Consider the following 17,684-nt stretch of genomic DNA (forward strand, 5'->3'; position numbering starts at 1 on the left):
TAATCCTTCCGCCCCTGACAAATGCCTCCGTTTCCTCTGTTACGGGTCCAGATAAAATCCTGATCTCTTACTCAGAACCAATGTTTACTAGTGTATGCTTAGACTTTGATATGGTTGATCACACTATCATCCTCCATTGCTATTCTTCCGTTTGCCACTTGAGTGTTGTTACCCTTGCTTGATGCCAAGTTTTCCTATCTGGTCCTTGTCAATCTCCTACAGCGGCTTCTCTTCCTATTTTCCACAGCTACCTCGGGAGTCCGTCAAGGATCTATCCGTGACTCCTTTCTATTTCTCATCTATATGCTGCCCCTTGAGGATATTATTCAACGACCGAATGTCAGATTCCACTTGAATGCTCATGATACCCAGCTCTATACTGCCACATCCTCTTTCAACACCTCCATTGCTTCAGTGTTATGAAACTGCTTAGCTTGATCCTATCTTGGAAGAGCTGAAATTTTCTCCAAATAAACAGTGAAAAGACAAAAATCAATGTTGCTATCCCCGACACAAACCTTGCTCCCTAGCCACTGGTTCCAACACTCTCTCTGACTACTGGATCAGGCTGAACCAGACCATTTACGAGAGAGAAACTAACTAGGGGTCATGAACTTCAAATGGTCACCAAGAATAATGAGAGGTGTTGGGAGAAATTTCTTATGCAGAATGTCTGAACATTGAATATTTTGTCACTGAGATTGCTGTGCCATTGGGAATGATGAACTATTGCACCTTTTAAGATAATAGTGGATAAATATATCCAAGAGGAAAATATAGAGCTATCTTTCATTTTAAATTGCTTCAAGAAAGAGCTAACAGAGACACAATGGGCCAAATGGCCACCTATGTTATAAAGTTCTCTGGCTTTCCGCCTCAATACTAAATATAGATTATTATACCTGACTGATAGTTTGACCATCAGCCAGTCACATGAATGGAGTGAGATTGCCAATCTATGGCTCATCAATATAGAGTTACAAGCAGATCTCTGCTGTGGTTCATATTCAGAGAAACAGACTCAAATTTTGTTTGCTAATACACCTATGAAGCACGCGGAGACATCTTACTACGACATAGGCATATATGTAAATGCAAGTTGTTGTTGACTATGACAATCAAAATATTTTACTAATAACTAACATACCTTGAAAGAAGAGAATTTCATAACATCAGTTTGTGCTAGGTTCTAAATAATCATGTTCAGCTTCTGGAGGAAACATCAGGCAGCTGATTACCAGAAACTACACTAGAGCTTGTTAGAGGGACAAATCCAGAGTGTATGAGAACACCTGAAAGACATTTTTCTTGGCAAATCTGAGATGGAAGGTTCACATTTTATAAAGTTTCAAAATGTGCTGAAACACTTGAAGCAAATTCACACACTGGTTCTTGGATGAATTTTGGGAGACATGACTCAGAACATGCACAATTGCGTTATAAAACCTTCCATCTCTTATCGGATAATTATTTTAATTGTATTACCTATGAGACCACCATATATTACCACAACAGAGTAATAACTGTGGAATTGCACTATAGTGCAAACACATTTAAAATAAAAATGTAATAATTCTATCATTAAAAAACATATGTCTTATAGAAATAGCAGTTTTAATAGCAGAGAAACATCTGCACTACCTGAAGTTAGTAATATTTCATGAGGAAGTGTGTGTATTATTCATGATTTAAAAAAATAAAAAACTGAGGAAAAAGATACAATCAGAAAATGGCCATCAACAATTGCCAATTCAAGTGGGCTTGTATTGTGTCAGCTAACGAGTAAACACACCCTATACTTACACTTGAGATGATCCAGCTCACTTTCATGCTTTCTGCTGGAGGCCCTTGCCTCTGCCAAGAGGTCTGCGGTGGGTGAAGCAGAAGAGAGGCAGAAGAACAGTGCAGTTGAAACAGAAGCCAGCAAACATAGAACACAGAAAAGCAAGAAAGGCTGCGTGAGAATGAAACAGAAGCCAACATGAAAGCCTTATCCCTGGCTCATACCTGTTTTTAAAAAGTGGATATGTGGGCAGAAATTAGAGTTCCACCTTTAAATCAAATTACCCAAAATGTACACTAAAGGTTTAAATGTCGGAGGATCTACTCCAATTGCATACAATTTGAACAGTTGCATACAAGGTATATGGCCCAGACAAGTCATATATTTTTGCCCTTGTAGCCCAACGGAGTGGTCATTAGGTGTCTGCCACACACATCAAACTATAAAAAAGTGCTGTGACCTATCAAATATCTTCATGGAAATATACAAATAGCTGATGGTCATAATTTGCATAATTATATAAATTTGCTTGAATGTGACTGACACTTGTTTAAAGTGTCTTTCGTACCTTCATTTTGATGCGTATGCAACCATTCTTAAATTCAACTTGTTGAGATTAAAAATAGTGTTGTTTCTTTGAGCCATATTACTTTTAAAATCACGGATGACCAAAAATTAAAGTACATTTCACAACACAAAGCCAGGAACAAAACCAGACTTGAATGCACAGTTACTAACCACAACTTTTTGTATTTAAGAGTTTCAGATCAAGACTGTTAATACAGTATATCCTGTGACAGAGTTCCAGACAGAATGAAGCACATACACACAAACACAATTATGCTTTTGCCCCAGCAATTTAATAAATTAGTGCATGGACTCCAAGCTTATTTTTGAGTGCAGCATTTTAATTTTGAGGAAGTTGAGGGAAAGGCGAAGAAGAGGAAAGATTAAAGGTTAGTCGCCATCTGGAGTGAATCAGTGTGTAGAGCACACTCAGCTTTGAAGTTCCAGTTTCACTACGAGATGCAGCTGATTTTGAAGAATATCTGTCTTTTCAAATTTAAATCTGCAATTGCTTAGCAATTTATCAGGGCTTTTCATACAGTAAATATAAATACCAATTCTGAACAATTGGACATGGAGAGAACAATAAATGCATAGCATTCATAACAACTACTCTAACAATAATGAAAAATACATCTTGCATTGATAACTTCTCAAAGATATATGAAACAGGCAAACTATATTTTTAAAATTGTTGATGTCTTGTTTTACCAATTTTATGAAATATATAAGTGGCTGATGGGCATGATTTGCATAACTATATAAATTTGCTGGAACATTTTTGGTGGAACAGGTTTATATTGAAGAGACAGTCTGGAGAAGGATGATCTTGATTTCTCTTCCCAATAAAGGAAAGAAAAAAGACAAACAAAAATCTAACTTAAAACAACAAACTTATTTGAATTAGCCTAATAATAATTGGTATTATCCTAATAATAAAGGGCAGCACGGTGGCAGAGTAGTTAGCATTGCTGCCTGACAGCACCAGGGACACGGTTCAATTCCGGCCTCGGGTGACTGTCTGTGTGGAGTTTGCACGTTCTCCCCATGTCTGCGTGGGTTTCCTCTGGGTGCTCCAGTTTCCTTCCATAGTCCAAAGATGAGTAGCTTAGGTGGATTGGCCATGCAAAATTGCCCCTTAGTGTCAGGGGGATTAGCAGGCTAAATACGTGGGGTTACGGGGATAGGGCCTGGGTGGGATTGTTGTCGGTGCAAGCTCAATGGACCCAATGACTTCCTTCTGTACTGCAGGGATTCTATGACTCTGATAATAAATAAAAACTGGAAATGTGGCTAACAATGTGCTTGTGCAACATCAAGATTGTGTATGCATAACATTTTCAAACAATTCATATTATTGTACAGATATTTCAAAAAAATCAGTAATTTTAAATCAATTGATTTTACAACTTTGTATGATGATTCCTGAATATTTTTTAAAAACTGCCTAAATAACACTGCAGTTTACATAATCTTAACAATTTGCTCACTCTCTCAACCCCAAAAGTATCTGGTTTACTTAAATGGTGATGTGTGTTCTGGTGTACAATATGGTACAGAGACTGTATAGTTAGTATTCTGAAAGACACGCGATTCTCTGTAGATCATTTCTGCTATGCAGTCGAATATATGATGTGCCCTACACACCACAAATTGGAGCAAGCCTTTTGCAATAGTTACTGCTCCTTATCCACCTTCATCGTCTCAACATAATTTAGTGTAATTACTTGTGTATCTATTTTTCTGTATCTATTGGTTACCAATTGCACTTACTTTAAAAATACATAGGCACAACAAGATGAATTGCTTGTATGGTTGGATTTACATATTAGATGAAAAAGCCTGGTGATGGGAAAGTAATTTTAAACACAGATTTTCATGACTACATTCCTGAATATTTTCCAAGCTACAAAAGAGGTCAAGTCCTCAGAGAGTTCACCCTGACCTTTTTCTTCCGGTACAATGATGACTGTCAGTGTTGCTTCCTGCTCTTGGCCAGAATTGGAAAATTTCATCAACTTTGGTTCCAAATTTCACCCCTCCCAAAACTTTACAAGGTCGAATACTAAATTTTCTGGGATTGGTTATCTATTAATGTCTACTAAAATCCTATAGATTCCCAAAAGCTCGATTATGCTTTCCTCCACCTTGATTCCTGTAAAGACTATTCAATTCTAACAGTGGGTCCAGCAACCAAACTTCTCAGTATAGACCAGAGATGAAAGGAGTGAATAACTGGAAACAAATTTTTGGGATACAATGTTGCAACTTTTCACCCCATCATGAGTCACTCATGTACTCTATTATGAAAGATACCCTTCTGATATTAGGGTGTCTTACTTCAAATTCCAAAATCCAAATGCGTGCATTGCTTATCTGCATCTGACTTGTCACTGTCTTTCTGTTTCACCAACCCTTCAAAAGGTGGGGACTAACCTGAACAAATTGGATGCCTGATTTCATTCATAAATTTGATATTATGGATGGCGGTCTAAATTATGAATTATTATGGAAAAATGTTTGCGACCTTTGTTTGGTTTTAGAACAAGAATCTCAGGTACATTTTGTTATCTGATGATAACGGTTATTTGATTTTGCTTCTGTTCATTTTAATTCTTAGTAAAGCTGGTTCATAATTTTGAGCCCGAGATATTAGGCTGCATTTTACCTCAAGACCAACTGAGCAACCTAAGTGCCCAATTTGGCTAAATAAAGGACTCTTCTTTGGTTGGCATTTCAATCCTGGCGGCTTCCCAGAGGGCATTGGGGAGGCATTCTTTCAGACTCACGGAGGGTGGCAATGACTCCAACTGACTTTATTCCTCAACCTCACCAGAACCTGCCAGACTGGCCCCAATGCCCCCAGAGCCGACGTACCTGGTTGGGGGGTGTCATTCTTCCACAGCATCCTTTTCTTTCCAATTACAGTCCTAGCAGTGGCCAGTGAACTGCGGAGAGCATTGGGCTGCTGACTCTGTGAATGACCAGCAACTCCTGGGTGTGGGCAGCTGTTCACTGCAGGGATCGTCTCCCTGACAGCAACCAATTGGTTGCCTTCCCTGGGAACATGCAGCCCTAAGTCCCATAGAACAAAGTAGAGTCAATCCCTGCATTTGGGCCTGCAGATGGGGCATCAGCTATGAGAACAAAATTTAGCTCATTTAGGCTATTTGTCAATCGACTGCAGAAACTTAGAGAATATGAAGCAGCTACTACTTCATCAATTGATCTTTTCAGCTGTATGTAGGATTTATTGGTCACGAAAATCATTGTCATTTTCAGATGACTTGAAATACAAGGATATTATTTGGTTAATAGTAAATATGAGTGGACCTTTAAAATTCTCTTTGCCAGAAGGAGGTCCGAATTGTAATATGAGGCAGTGAGCAAAAAGTCAAAAGCCCTTAAATGATGAAAGTGAAGCTTAGTCCATCATCAGACAAAAATACTGAATTACAGCCTTTGCTAACTCACTATCAGCCCTGCTAGATTGTGGAATACTAATAGAATTCCAATTGTAATGCACAGGAAATCACAATCTGTACATCTTAAAAACAGTTTTATCTTGATGGCTCCAAACAATAAGCTCTAACAATATGGGCAATGAAAGTTTCCATGAAAATAACACAAACTAAAAATAACAAACTCAAACCACTGCAGATCAAAAAATATCACAGCTTGTTAAGAGGAGCCTGCGAACTGACAAATTATCAGGAAAAAATAAACCAATCAAATTTTAAACACCTGAAAAAAGATAAAAAAAGCCCGATTGGCTGAAGTTTCAGAAAACTTTCAGAAACTGTTCTTTTATGCCACCTAGTGTTCATGGGTTGCAAGCACATTCTGCTGGTAAAATCATCCAAGTATTTTTTTTAAACAGCTCAAGTAATTAATTTATTCATTTGTTGTTCTTGGGTGATAGCACTGACTTAGTGTTAGTATCTTTGCCGGAGTCAGAAGGTAGAGGTATCAAGCCCCACTTCAGAAACTTAAGCCAATGTAGGCTGACAGCAGTGCTGTACTGAGGGGTCCTGTACTATTTGAGGTGCTGTCATTCCCATGACACTTTGAATTAGAGAAGGCCAATTCTCTGAGTGTTCGGGCCGATACTTATCCTTCAAGCAGTAACACAGATTATCTAGTCATGTACCTGAATTGGTGAGAAATTAGTTGCTGCGTTCCCTACATTATAACAGTAACTACACTACAAAAGTACTTAATTGGCTGTGAAGGACTTTGGGACCTCCTGAAGACACAATGTAATACAAATTCAAATTTTTTTTTCCCTTATTATACAATGAACAAATAAACAGCAGCGTGAAATTGATGTAGTGCAATGGTAACTGTGTAATAAATTCATTTAGACTTTTATTTGAAAAAGTATAACTGTAATATTAGAATTATATCCAAGCAGATCACTGATTTATACTGAAACCAAAGCAAAGATTTTCAGTATTTGGGTTCCAAGATCTTAACTTTAAATATTTAACAATCAAAACCTTTCAATTTGGAGTTCTTACCCACAGATCCAAAGCAAAATCACCATAAAACCATCATATACATACAATCCTCTCTGTAGTACTACAACTAATAACTTCATGTCCTCAAGCAGACTAATAATTATGGAACGGCAGCACAGTGATTATGATACTGGACTAATAATCCAGAGGCTTGGACTAATGATCCGAAAATGTGTCCATGTGAGAGTTGGGGAATTTAAATTGAGTTAATTAAATAAATGTGGAATAAAAAGCTAGTTCCAGTAAAGGTGACCATATAAAACCCATCTGGTCCACTAATAAACATTTAGGGAAGAGAAGCTGGCCTGTTTGTGATGCCAGATTCACAGCAATGTGTTTTACTTTTAAATGCCTCCGAAATGACCCAACCAGCCACTGAGCTGTCAAAACGGTGGCTTATCATTGACCTTTCAAGGGCAATAAATGCCGGTCTTGCCGGTGACACACACACCCATGAAGTAATTTAAAAATATATACTTTCCCAACTTTTCAGTTCTAGGGACAGTGGTGCAATGGTAAGATACAATAGGCATAGCTGAATTGACAGAAAATGGAATTACAAAGCTTTAAAAAAAAAATTCATTCTGAAATCCCTCCCTAAATTTTTCTGTCCCTTTTCAAGATACTCCTTAAAACCTATTTATTTGACCAAGCTGTCATAACATCTCCTGGTGTGACTAGGTATCAAATTTTGTTTTGATAGCTTTCCTGTGAAGCATTTTAGAGCGTGTTACATTTTAATAGTATTTTTAATATTGTAAGTTATTGTTGTTTAAATCATAGAAACCTGACATATGCTATGACACCTGACGCTTTAAGATAAAGCAATCCAATGAAATATGGAAAATGAACTAATGTTCATATATCATACATGGTGTGTGTCATGAATAATAAAGTTTTCATGATACACATGGATTCATTGAATTAATTCCAATATGTTCCTGTTGGCAATAAGAAGAAATGTATTTGCATGCGTAGATATAGGGGTGAATTTTCAGGTCTTGCCTGCTGTGGGAATTGTCACGAGCAGGACAGGATGAAAAATTTGACGGACTTATGAAAGGTCTGATCACCTCGGATGTGAACATCCGGTCTCGGGGTGGGTGGAACTGGAATATCTCACCCATAGAAATGACTTTAAAAACCTTTTCTCCTATTTAACCTAAAGTTAGGTTAAAACAACTACATAAACAACCTCTGCTGAGCAGAATACATTTATGGGTTTGGAACTTGGCCAAGCATTCATAATGAGATTCCACTGAACAACTGTGTTAGCAAAACCTCTTTTGCTGAATACATTGAATCATTTTAACACAGCAAGTAACTCAGCCATCTGTCAAGCTTTGAAACTGTCAAACAGATGGTTGATATAAACTTCACAGAAAACATGAAAGCAAAGGGCCCTATTTTACCATTGCCTTGCGCCTGTTTTCGGGTGCGAAAACGTGATAAAGTCGGGTGCGAGGCCATTATCGCGATCCGCGCCCACGCAGATTGCCACTTTACTGTAACCCGGGAATGGCGGCGATCCGCTTCGTGCCCAAAACAGGCGCAGTGGCCATTTAAATGCATTTGCATGCATCTAAATTGACTTAATGAACTGCCCGCCCAACTTTATCAGCATTTCCCCCTTTACCACTGCGTTTGCCAATCCAGAACCGCGCCGTAATGGACCTGCTAAATAAAAGTCTGAATCGGATGCTCCAGCTGCTGAAGAGCGCGTTCAGAGCTTCCAACGGCTCTCTGACTCAGATCAGTGGGGGGGGGGGGGGGGGGAAGGGAGGCAGCGGGTCAGATCATTCTCTGGTTGGGGGTGGGAAAAGTGAGGCCAGATTGTTGTCTGGGTGGGGGGGGGGGGGCAGTGGGGAAGGAGGAGGCGGGTCAGATGTATCTCTGGGCGGGGGGGGGGGGGGGGGGAAAGAGGGCTGATCATTGTCTGGTGGGGAGAGAGGAGGAGGCGGGTCAGATGTTCCTCTGGAGTGGGGGGGGGGGGGGGGGGGGGAGTGAGGCCAGACCATTCTCTGGGGGAATGAGTGAGGCTAGATCGTTGACTGGAGAGGGGGGGGGGGGGGGGGGTGGTGAGTGAGGCCAGATCGTTGTCTGGGGGGTGGGGGGTGGGGTGGAGAGGAAGGCGGGTAAAATGGATCATTGGTGGGGGGGGGGGCAGATGGATATCTGGTGGGGGGGGGCAGATGGATATCTGGTGGGGGGGGCAGGGGGGTCTGCTGCTACTCTGCGGGCAATCAATCAGTCTGGGTAGTGGGGGGGTGGATAAGGGGGACAGTGATGTGTGTGGGTAGTGGGATGGGTGGATAAGGGGGACAGTGATGTGTGTGGGTTGTGTGGGGGGTGGATAAGGGGGACAGTGATGTGTGTGGGTATTGGGGGGGTGGATAAGGGGGACAGTGATGTCTGTGGGTAGTGAGGGGTGGATAAGGGGGACAGTGATGTGTGTGGGTAGTGGGGTGCGTGGATAAGGGGGAACAGTGATATGTGTGGGTAGTGGGATGGGTGGATAAGGGAGACAGTGATGTGTGTGGGTATTGGGGGGGTGGATAAGGGGGACAGTGATGTCTGTGGGTAGTGAGGGGGTGGATAAGGGGGACAGTGATGTGTGTCGGTAGTGGGGGGGGTGGATAAGGGGGACAGTAATGTGTGTCGGTAGTGGAGTGGGTGGATAAGGGGGACAATGATGTGTGTGGGTAGTGGGGGGGGGGGGGTGGATAAGGGGGACAGTGATGTGTGTGGGTAGAGGGGTGCGTGGATAAGGGGGAACAGTGATATGTGTGGGTAGTGGGATGGGTGGATAAGGGAGACAGTGATGTGTGTGGGTATTGGGGGGGTGGATAAGGGGGACAGTGATGTCTGTGGGTAGTGAAGGGGTGGATAAGGGGGACAGTGATGTGTGTCGGTAGTGGGGGGGGGTGGATAAGGGGGACAGTAATGTGTGTCGGTAGTGGAGTGGGTGGATAAGGGGGACAATGATGTGTGTGGGTAGTGGGGGGGGGTGGATAAGGGGGACAGTAATGTGTGTGGGTTGTGAGGGGGGTGGATAAGGGGGACAGTGATGTGTGTGGGTATTGGGGGGGTGGATAAGGGGGACAGTGATGTGCGTGGGTAGTGGGGGGGTGGATAAGGGGGACAGTAATGTGTGTGTGCACCATCGCTCCCGGGCTGCTTTCTCCGCTTTCTGCGGCCCGGGAGCGATCTGACATGGGCGCACTTTTTCAAATTTTTTTCTAACTGTGCATGCGCAGTTCAGAGCTCCGATCGTTTTGGCTCCACTAAGCCCCGCCCACAGCGCGAATGGGATTGGAGATGGCTGAGAGTGTATCTGCCTGAAAGCAGATTTCTAAGTCGGATCTGCATTACGCCCAGATTCAGCACTTAGAATGAAAATGGTAAAATCAGGCCCAAAAAGGTCAATTCGCAATCAAATCTGAATTTCACCGCTATGCAATGCAGAATAATACTTTATCCAGTGGATAATGTTCTCTAATTTATCTGAAGACTTTTCAACTTTCACAATGCTGTTCAATTTAATTGTCACAACTTTTCAAAACAAAGCTCTATCATCAATCACTGTATTAAAACATATATAAAACTTATGACGCAGTATTTCATTATGAAGTTGGCAACAAATTATGAACTTACCTTTTAAAAAAGGTTCCTAATTCCAAACCCTGAATTTCCCTGTAGTTCCTGATACCCGAGTTGGTGTGAAGCATGTTGCTTTCCAAAGCTGGCCCAACTGCTCGAAAATTGCAGGTGGTCTAAAAATGCCCACTCCCGCAATGGAGGCAGCAATATTGGGACAGCCGCCCTTGGAACAGCGATAAGAATCCCGGAATTGGGTTCCACCCAAATTTTAAAGCCTGACTGACTTGATTTGTCCCCGTATCAGGATGGCAAATCCAGCCCATTTTCTCTGTATCCACTGTATCAAATACTTTCATGATTTTAAAAATCACTATTTGGTCAACTTTCAGTATTCTGTTTTCAAGGAAAAGAGACCCAGGCTTGCTCATCCCTTCCTGATATGTAGAACCTTGCATTTCTCATATAATCTTTGCAAATCTTTTGTGCAACCAGAAGTGCACGCAGTACTCTTAAATGTAGTTTAATCAAGGTTCAAAAAGGTTTAGTATACCTTCTGTGTGGAGTTTGCACATTCTCCCTGTCTGTGTGTGGGTTTCCTCTGGGTGCTCTGGTTTCCTTCCACAGTCCAAAGATGTGCGGGTTAGGTTGATTGGCCACGCTAAATTGCCCCTTAATGCCAGGGGGACTAGCTAGGGTAAATGCATATGGTTATGGGGATAGGGCCTGGGTGGGATTGTAGTTGGCGCAGACTTGATGGGCCAAATGGCCTCCTTCTGCACTGTAGAATTCTTTGATTCTGTGACTCAGATTTTTCAATTCTATCCCTCTAAAAATAAGGCCAAGTGCTTAGATTATTTTTCTTTGGCCTTGTCAACCAGTGGCGCAGTTTTCGGTGTTTGTGTACTTGCAGGTTATTTTGATCATGGCTGATCTATACTTCAAATCTGTTAATATGGTTCTGTTACTATCCCTTGATACACTTATCTGACATCGTTGGTAGGAAAAGTAACGGGATCCCTACTAAAGGAGATAATAGAAGAACATCTGAAATCCGTTAATAAGAGATCGATTTGTACCTTTACCACTCCTAGAATAATCTTCCAAGTAAGAAGTGACCTCTCCCTAATCTTCCCACCAAATTGTACTATGTCACATTTATCTGCATTGAACTTAATTTGCCAATGATTTCTCCATTTTGCAATTTTATTGATGTACTCCTATAATTTATTGTAATCCTCCTCATTATTGACTAATTCCCCACAATTTGGTGCAATTTATGAATTTAGAAAGTGTGTTTTTGATTCAAAAGTTCAAATCATTAATGTAATTGTTATTGGTCCAAGCACCAATCTTTGTTGAACACCACTTTGCAACTTCTGTTACTATGACTAAATACCAGTTACTCCCACTCTCCACTTTGTCTTGAAGCCAGCTAACAATTCATTCTGCCACTTGTCCCCGACTCTGAATTCTCTGATTTTATTCATTACTCAATTGTGGGGCATTTTAGAAAATCCAAATATATTACATATATTACAAGACCAGCATTTATTGCCATCCCTAATTGCCCTGTACTACCGTTGGCTGCTCTCTCTCTCTCTGTGTTGCCCCTTCAAAATGAAATGGCGAACACCAGTGACAAAAGCAACTGCCAAGAAAATGGCTCCAGATGAAGCATCAGCAGACAGTGAGCCAAAGACCTGCCTTTGGACGGAGTATGCATAAATGAATGAATAGTATTATTTTAGTTTTCTTTTCCAGATGTTCTTCTATTATCTCCTTTGGTAGGGATCCCATTACTTTTCCTACCAACGATGTCAAATAAGTGTATCAAGGGACAGTAACAGAACCATATTAACGGATTTGAAGTATAGATCAGCCATGATCAAATTAACCTACAAAATAAGTTATATAACTTACCCTCCTCTTACACTTCAATTTAGGCCCTACTCTTTATCAAATTCACATGTTCAATTAATCTTTAGACATTATACAATTATTGCACTGGCCATTCCAATAAGCCACTATATGGTAAATTAACTAATTTTGTAGTGACTGTATCATAAATGCAATCACTTAGTGAAGCCATTGCACATTGTTCCTACTTGAATAATGTCATGATAGAAATTGATGTTTAAGATACATCGCATTTGGAGGTTTTGTGGCTTTAAGGATAAGAAGAAACAAACTTCTGGCTTCTAACAATGGAGCTTGAATTGCAATTTTGTAACCATTTACTCGTATGTGTTCTTATATGCACAATGCTACAATGTGCAGAAGCTTCAATTCTCCAAGCCATTTTTCCTCATGATTTAAAATACCCAAACAATAATCTATCTTTACTTGTTCATACAGAAACACTAATAGAACAAGTATTTAACAATTTGTCCTGGTTTTTAATGACTGGTCATTTGTAAGCAAATAAATGCACACATATTGAAAATTATTTTAAAAATAGATTGTCCCACCACTATTCTGCATTATGAAATAAAGCCAGCGTGAAATCAATGAGGAATCATCAAGTTGAAATAAATAATTTCATCTCAAATTGTGGAACACATATTGCTCCTGATTGTAATGCTGTGGACAATAGTTTTTTTTAAAAACTGCATGTTAGAGATGAAACTGGCACATTTAGTGCCAGTTTCATGGGATAATGTTCTTGGTCTCCTTAAATTGTTATCTTGAGTGAAGTCACTTCAAAAAGTTGGTTTTGCTTCACATCAGGTGCAGGAACAAAGGCTGCTGTTTATTTATTTAATTATAAAGTCAGGCAGCCCCTGTACCACTAAATCCACACTGGTACAAGGTTTGATAGAATAATCAATCAGTAAAAGAAAAAGAGCAACATAGAAGACCCCAATAAATTGGAGTCACTGTTTGCTTTTATATAAATCAACGTTTTCTTGCCCTTCAGTGCAAGTCGATAGTGTAATTGCTTATAACATAGGTGACTGTATTGGCATGAAGAACAGTAGCATTAATGTATCTGATACAGTCAAAACAAGAAAAAGTTTCAAATTAAAATTCAATATAAACTGGATTTCATCCAATCTGTAACGGATTTGTCAGGGCAACTACTTCAAACTGTGAACTGCAAGATTTAAAAATATACCTCTAGTCCACTTGGACCATTTATAAAAATGAAAAGCCCTCTTCCAAATGTTCTAGGATTCTCCAAAGATATATATGATCCTGTTTCATTTTCTGAAATATAACTGATTGTAGACCCTAAGTAAAACGACTTAATCAAACAATTACCAAATTACCATTCAGCACACATAAAACTGCAATTGAAGTACATCAATTTGCCTGTTTAAGGTTATTACGAGTTTGGTATAACTGACTCAAGAGCACTACAAGATTGATAACACATCCGAATACTGGATCGACTTTCTTGTTTTGTTTCACTGTGCCAAAAAGTAGAATAATACCGAATGACACTGCCTTCTTACAGGCCATCAGTAATTTTCTAATAGGTCTCAGAACACCAGCTTAAAGTCCAACAGGTTTATTTGGTATCACGAGCTTTCAGAGCACTGCTCCTTCATCAGGTGAGTGGAGAGTTGGGTTCACAAACAAGGCATATATAAACAGACTCTGACAGATACCAAATAAACTTGTTGGACTTTAACCTGGTGTTGAGAGACTTCTTACTGTGCCCACCCCAGTCCAATGCCGGCATCTCCACATCATAATTTTTCTAAGACTCCAGTTTGCTCATATATTTTGGATATAACAGCGGCACCTAAAAAGTCCATCCCATAAGCTACTTTTCAAGTGCCAAAACGTTTTCCATTTACCAAAATGCTGTAGGTTGCAAGTTTTCTAATTAGTCTCTTTCCCAAAAGAAACTCTATAAAACAAACATTGACCAAGACCATTTCTTCCTCCTATCATTTGAACAAATTTTCATTGTTTTCTTAAAAGCCTCCAATCTTCAGTGGTTTTCAGTCCCACGAATAGGACTGTTTTGTATAAGTAATCACAATAAAGATGACTGTTATATGATTTTTAAGCACACCAGAACAAAATCTCACAGAACTCATTGCCAGGAAAGCAAATGTATGTTTCCAGCACAGTATCAGATTGGTATTTTCGATGTACTACTTGCTGCAAAACAAGCATTATATGATAAATACTGGCAACTCAATTAACAAGTGCTGTACCTTAAAATGTTTAAGTAATGTCAAAAATTCGGAAATGAATATGAGGGAAATAACAGACATTTTAATTAAAAGGAGTTGCTGTTCTATATTTGTGAAGCACAGAGAATAAATGTAACATACTAATTTAAATTTAATCAGATTATATATAGTTGCTCACATCAGTAGTCTGTTTTAAGCTCAACCATTTGGCAATGGTATCTTTTCAATATAAATGGAATTGTGCTCTATGGTCTGCCAGATTTTTAGTGAGCTGGATCATCTAATGCTAATTGACTTCTTTTTTAAATGGTTCTATTATTAGTGGTTTATTGAAAAAAACACTTTGTTACACTGAATTATTTCAATGGTGTAGCCTTTTTTATGATTGCAAGAAATTCGCACATAGATTAAAATCGCCAAATCTAAATACAATAGGTATAAACAAGGAGAACTTTTGAACCAAATGCCTCTTCTAATAGTTGGATCCTTGTACAATATGTTAAATCATATAATCCTGTTGAAAGCATAAAATTTTAATACTTGCAAATTTATATATACAGTAAACAAACTCATGTATATGCTTAAATATAATAAAATATGAAAAGTAAATTAGTTATAGAATAATCGTGCATTAACAAAGTTTTAAGATGAAATGGTTAAAATAAATAAAGTGCACAGTACAAGTCCATATATAGTCAGAAGGTAAGCGGGCTTCTGTTACTGGTTAAGCTTTAACTGGCCAGAATATATCACGGGTGGCTTCCCTTTAGCTCCAGTGGATGGTAATAAAGTTCATTGTACTTCAGCAAAGAAGTTGCAACAACATTAATCTGTTTGTTTGTGCTACTGTTTTATTCTGAAACTATGTAAAATACAATAAAATTTTCATTAAAATTACTTAGCTACATTCCATTGAAGGAAACGTTTCATCATCTGATACCATCAGATCCTGCTCTAGTCATGTGTTTTAGAAAATATCAGATTCGCACATACCAGAAGATTATAACTCTGAAACATTTGTGAACATGAAATACTGAATGCTGAAAGACCCTGCTCTCGAATGGAAAGTAAAGGGATGCCCAAAGGTACAGTAAATCAGTTAAGCCACGGAATACAACAAGTTCTCATCCTGAACACTAGATGTCACTTATAGAGTCTGCACTAGCACTATAAGCAGGCAAAGAAGCAGTAGCAGAATAATCTGAACACAAATTGACTGGTGTCATTTGTGCACACAGTTGTTGTTTGGAAGTTTCAAAGCAGCATGAGAGGAGAGATTTGGATCAATTTACCTGTGTACCAAAAAATGTGTAGAATGGAGCAAGGTGGATAACGGGGCAACCTTCATGAACACTCCATCACACTAAGATATCCATGTTTTGTATTCATTTTAGAGAAAACATGTAACTGAATTTAATTACTAACATCAAAATCCTTATTTTTAATATGAATAAATCATTGTCATAGAAGATTTAAAACTTTGCTGTGTGAACATTGGTAGCTAAGGTACGATAATTATCGAAATGCTAAAGGCTAAATTGAAAGGAAATGAAATTTAAAATTTAAAAATATGCAAGCAAAAATTTATGATAATGACGAAAGTATGGTCTTAAATTAAGTTATGGTCTTATTCAAGACTAAGCACCACTTCTAGAATAGAAAACCTCTACAGCAGTGCTTTCTATTTAACAAAATAATATAAAATACATTAGAAAAATAAAAAATAAAACCTTACCTTTCAATAATGAAACTTTAGTTAAAGATTCATTCAGTTCCTGTTCATCCATCTGGTAATCTATTTTTGGTTTAAAAATATGAGTTTAAATCCATGAAGCAATAGCAATGCGACATAATCTCTTACAGAAACACCAAAACCTCCTGAAAGAACTATGTATCATAACCTAATCATCTATAATTTAAGAGGTGGTGAAAATGTACACTAATATTAATATCTACACCTAGCCCTGCCAGAAGCGTTGCACAGCAATAAAGTTTAAGCAAATTTATCATTAATTCTTGAAGACGTATTATGTAATGCTTTGTCAGCTTTTTTGAAGTTAGTTTATAGCAAATTTAAGATTTAAAAAAGAGATAATTTTGTTTCATGAAACAAAAATTTGCTGGAGTTTGAATAGTTTTGCTTCTTATCTAATCATTGAAACATTTTAATATCGACTGTACGCATAAAGTAATGCCACCTGACAAAGTGATTATTTTCCATAATTTGGTAGAAAGCAAAATAGAATCTGAGATTCAAGGAACTGTAAAAAATTAGGAGAAACTTTCTGTAACAGGAAAGGACAACTGCCAAACACCAACAATTTAAACAAACAAACAAGTGTGAAGAAAGTGGAACTGAAATGAAAAAGACAAGCACTGTCCACATTTAAGTATGCCAGTTCTGGACTTATTTTGCAAACTACATTCGACACAAAACATTCCATTTCCACTTAAGTGGAAAAGCAGAATAGTAAACTTTAAGTAATAATGACACTAAGAGTTTTTTTCATTTTATAAGAATTATGAGAATACTACATCAGGGAATTTAAAAAGTGTATTTTGCAAATGTAATTTATGATCATTTAAATTAAAAACAGCCTTTTCCTAAAACATACCTCTGCAATTTAATTCAATAATCATAAAAAATTACCTGTAGTGTCTTCACTGCTCCGGTCCTTACTTGGGCTGAGTGTGTCAGACATGTCAGATTCCTTTCCTTCTAGTTGATTTTCTGAGTAGACAGAAGAGTCCATTATAAACACGGGGGTGGGAGGGGTGGGGGCACAATACACTTCAATGCAGAAAGCCAAGTCATTCGTTTTTCTTTCTAAATTGACAATTGGTAGCTAAATCAAATACACACAATTAAATTAAAACTGTTTCCTAAGATTTTGAGAACAATAGCCAGAATTTCTAACTACATTAACCGTCTTTAAAAAATAATATGCATGGGCACTGCCAATTCTTCTCAAAAAGTTGGCAGCTTCTGTCATATTCCACAAATGGTCATGTAAGCAAGCTGAAGCTTAGCACACAGCTGCCTTGCTAAAATAGTCAATGCTTTTG

The 17,684-nt window shown here is 38.6% G+C and overlaps 1 protein-coding gene across 16 annotated transcripts in view; it reads right to left on the reverse strand.

Annotated features, from left to right (window-relative positions):
* slmapa (sarcolemma associated protein a) overlaps window positions 1-17,684 on the reverse strand; it is a 192,019-nt gene that overhangs the window by 28,650 nt on the left and 145,685 nt on the right. For 14 of the 16 annotated variants that reach the window (XM_078209584.1, XM_078209581.1, XM_078209574.1 and 11 more), the window contains 2 exons: window positions 17,269-17,349; window positions 16,354-16,413 (listed from right to left, as the gene is read on the reverse strand). In XM_078209584.1, the coding sequence (XP_078065710.1) occupies window positions 16,354-16,413; window positions 17,269-17,349 (141 nt within the window). Of the gene's footprint in view, window positions 1-1,803; window positions 1,867-16,353; window positions 16,414-17,268; window positions 17,350-17,684 lie in introns of all 16 variants that reach the window. The other 2 variants (XM_078209587.1, XM_078209586.1) reach the window with 1 other exon arrangement.

Source organism: Mustelus asterias, chromosome 3, assembly GCF_964213995.1.
Source record: "Mustelus asterias chromosome 3, sMusAst1.hap1.1, whole genome shotgun sequence".
Lineage (NCBI taxonomy): Eukaryota > Metazoa > Chordata > Chondrichthyes > Carcharhiniformes > Triakidae > Mustelus > Mustelus asterias.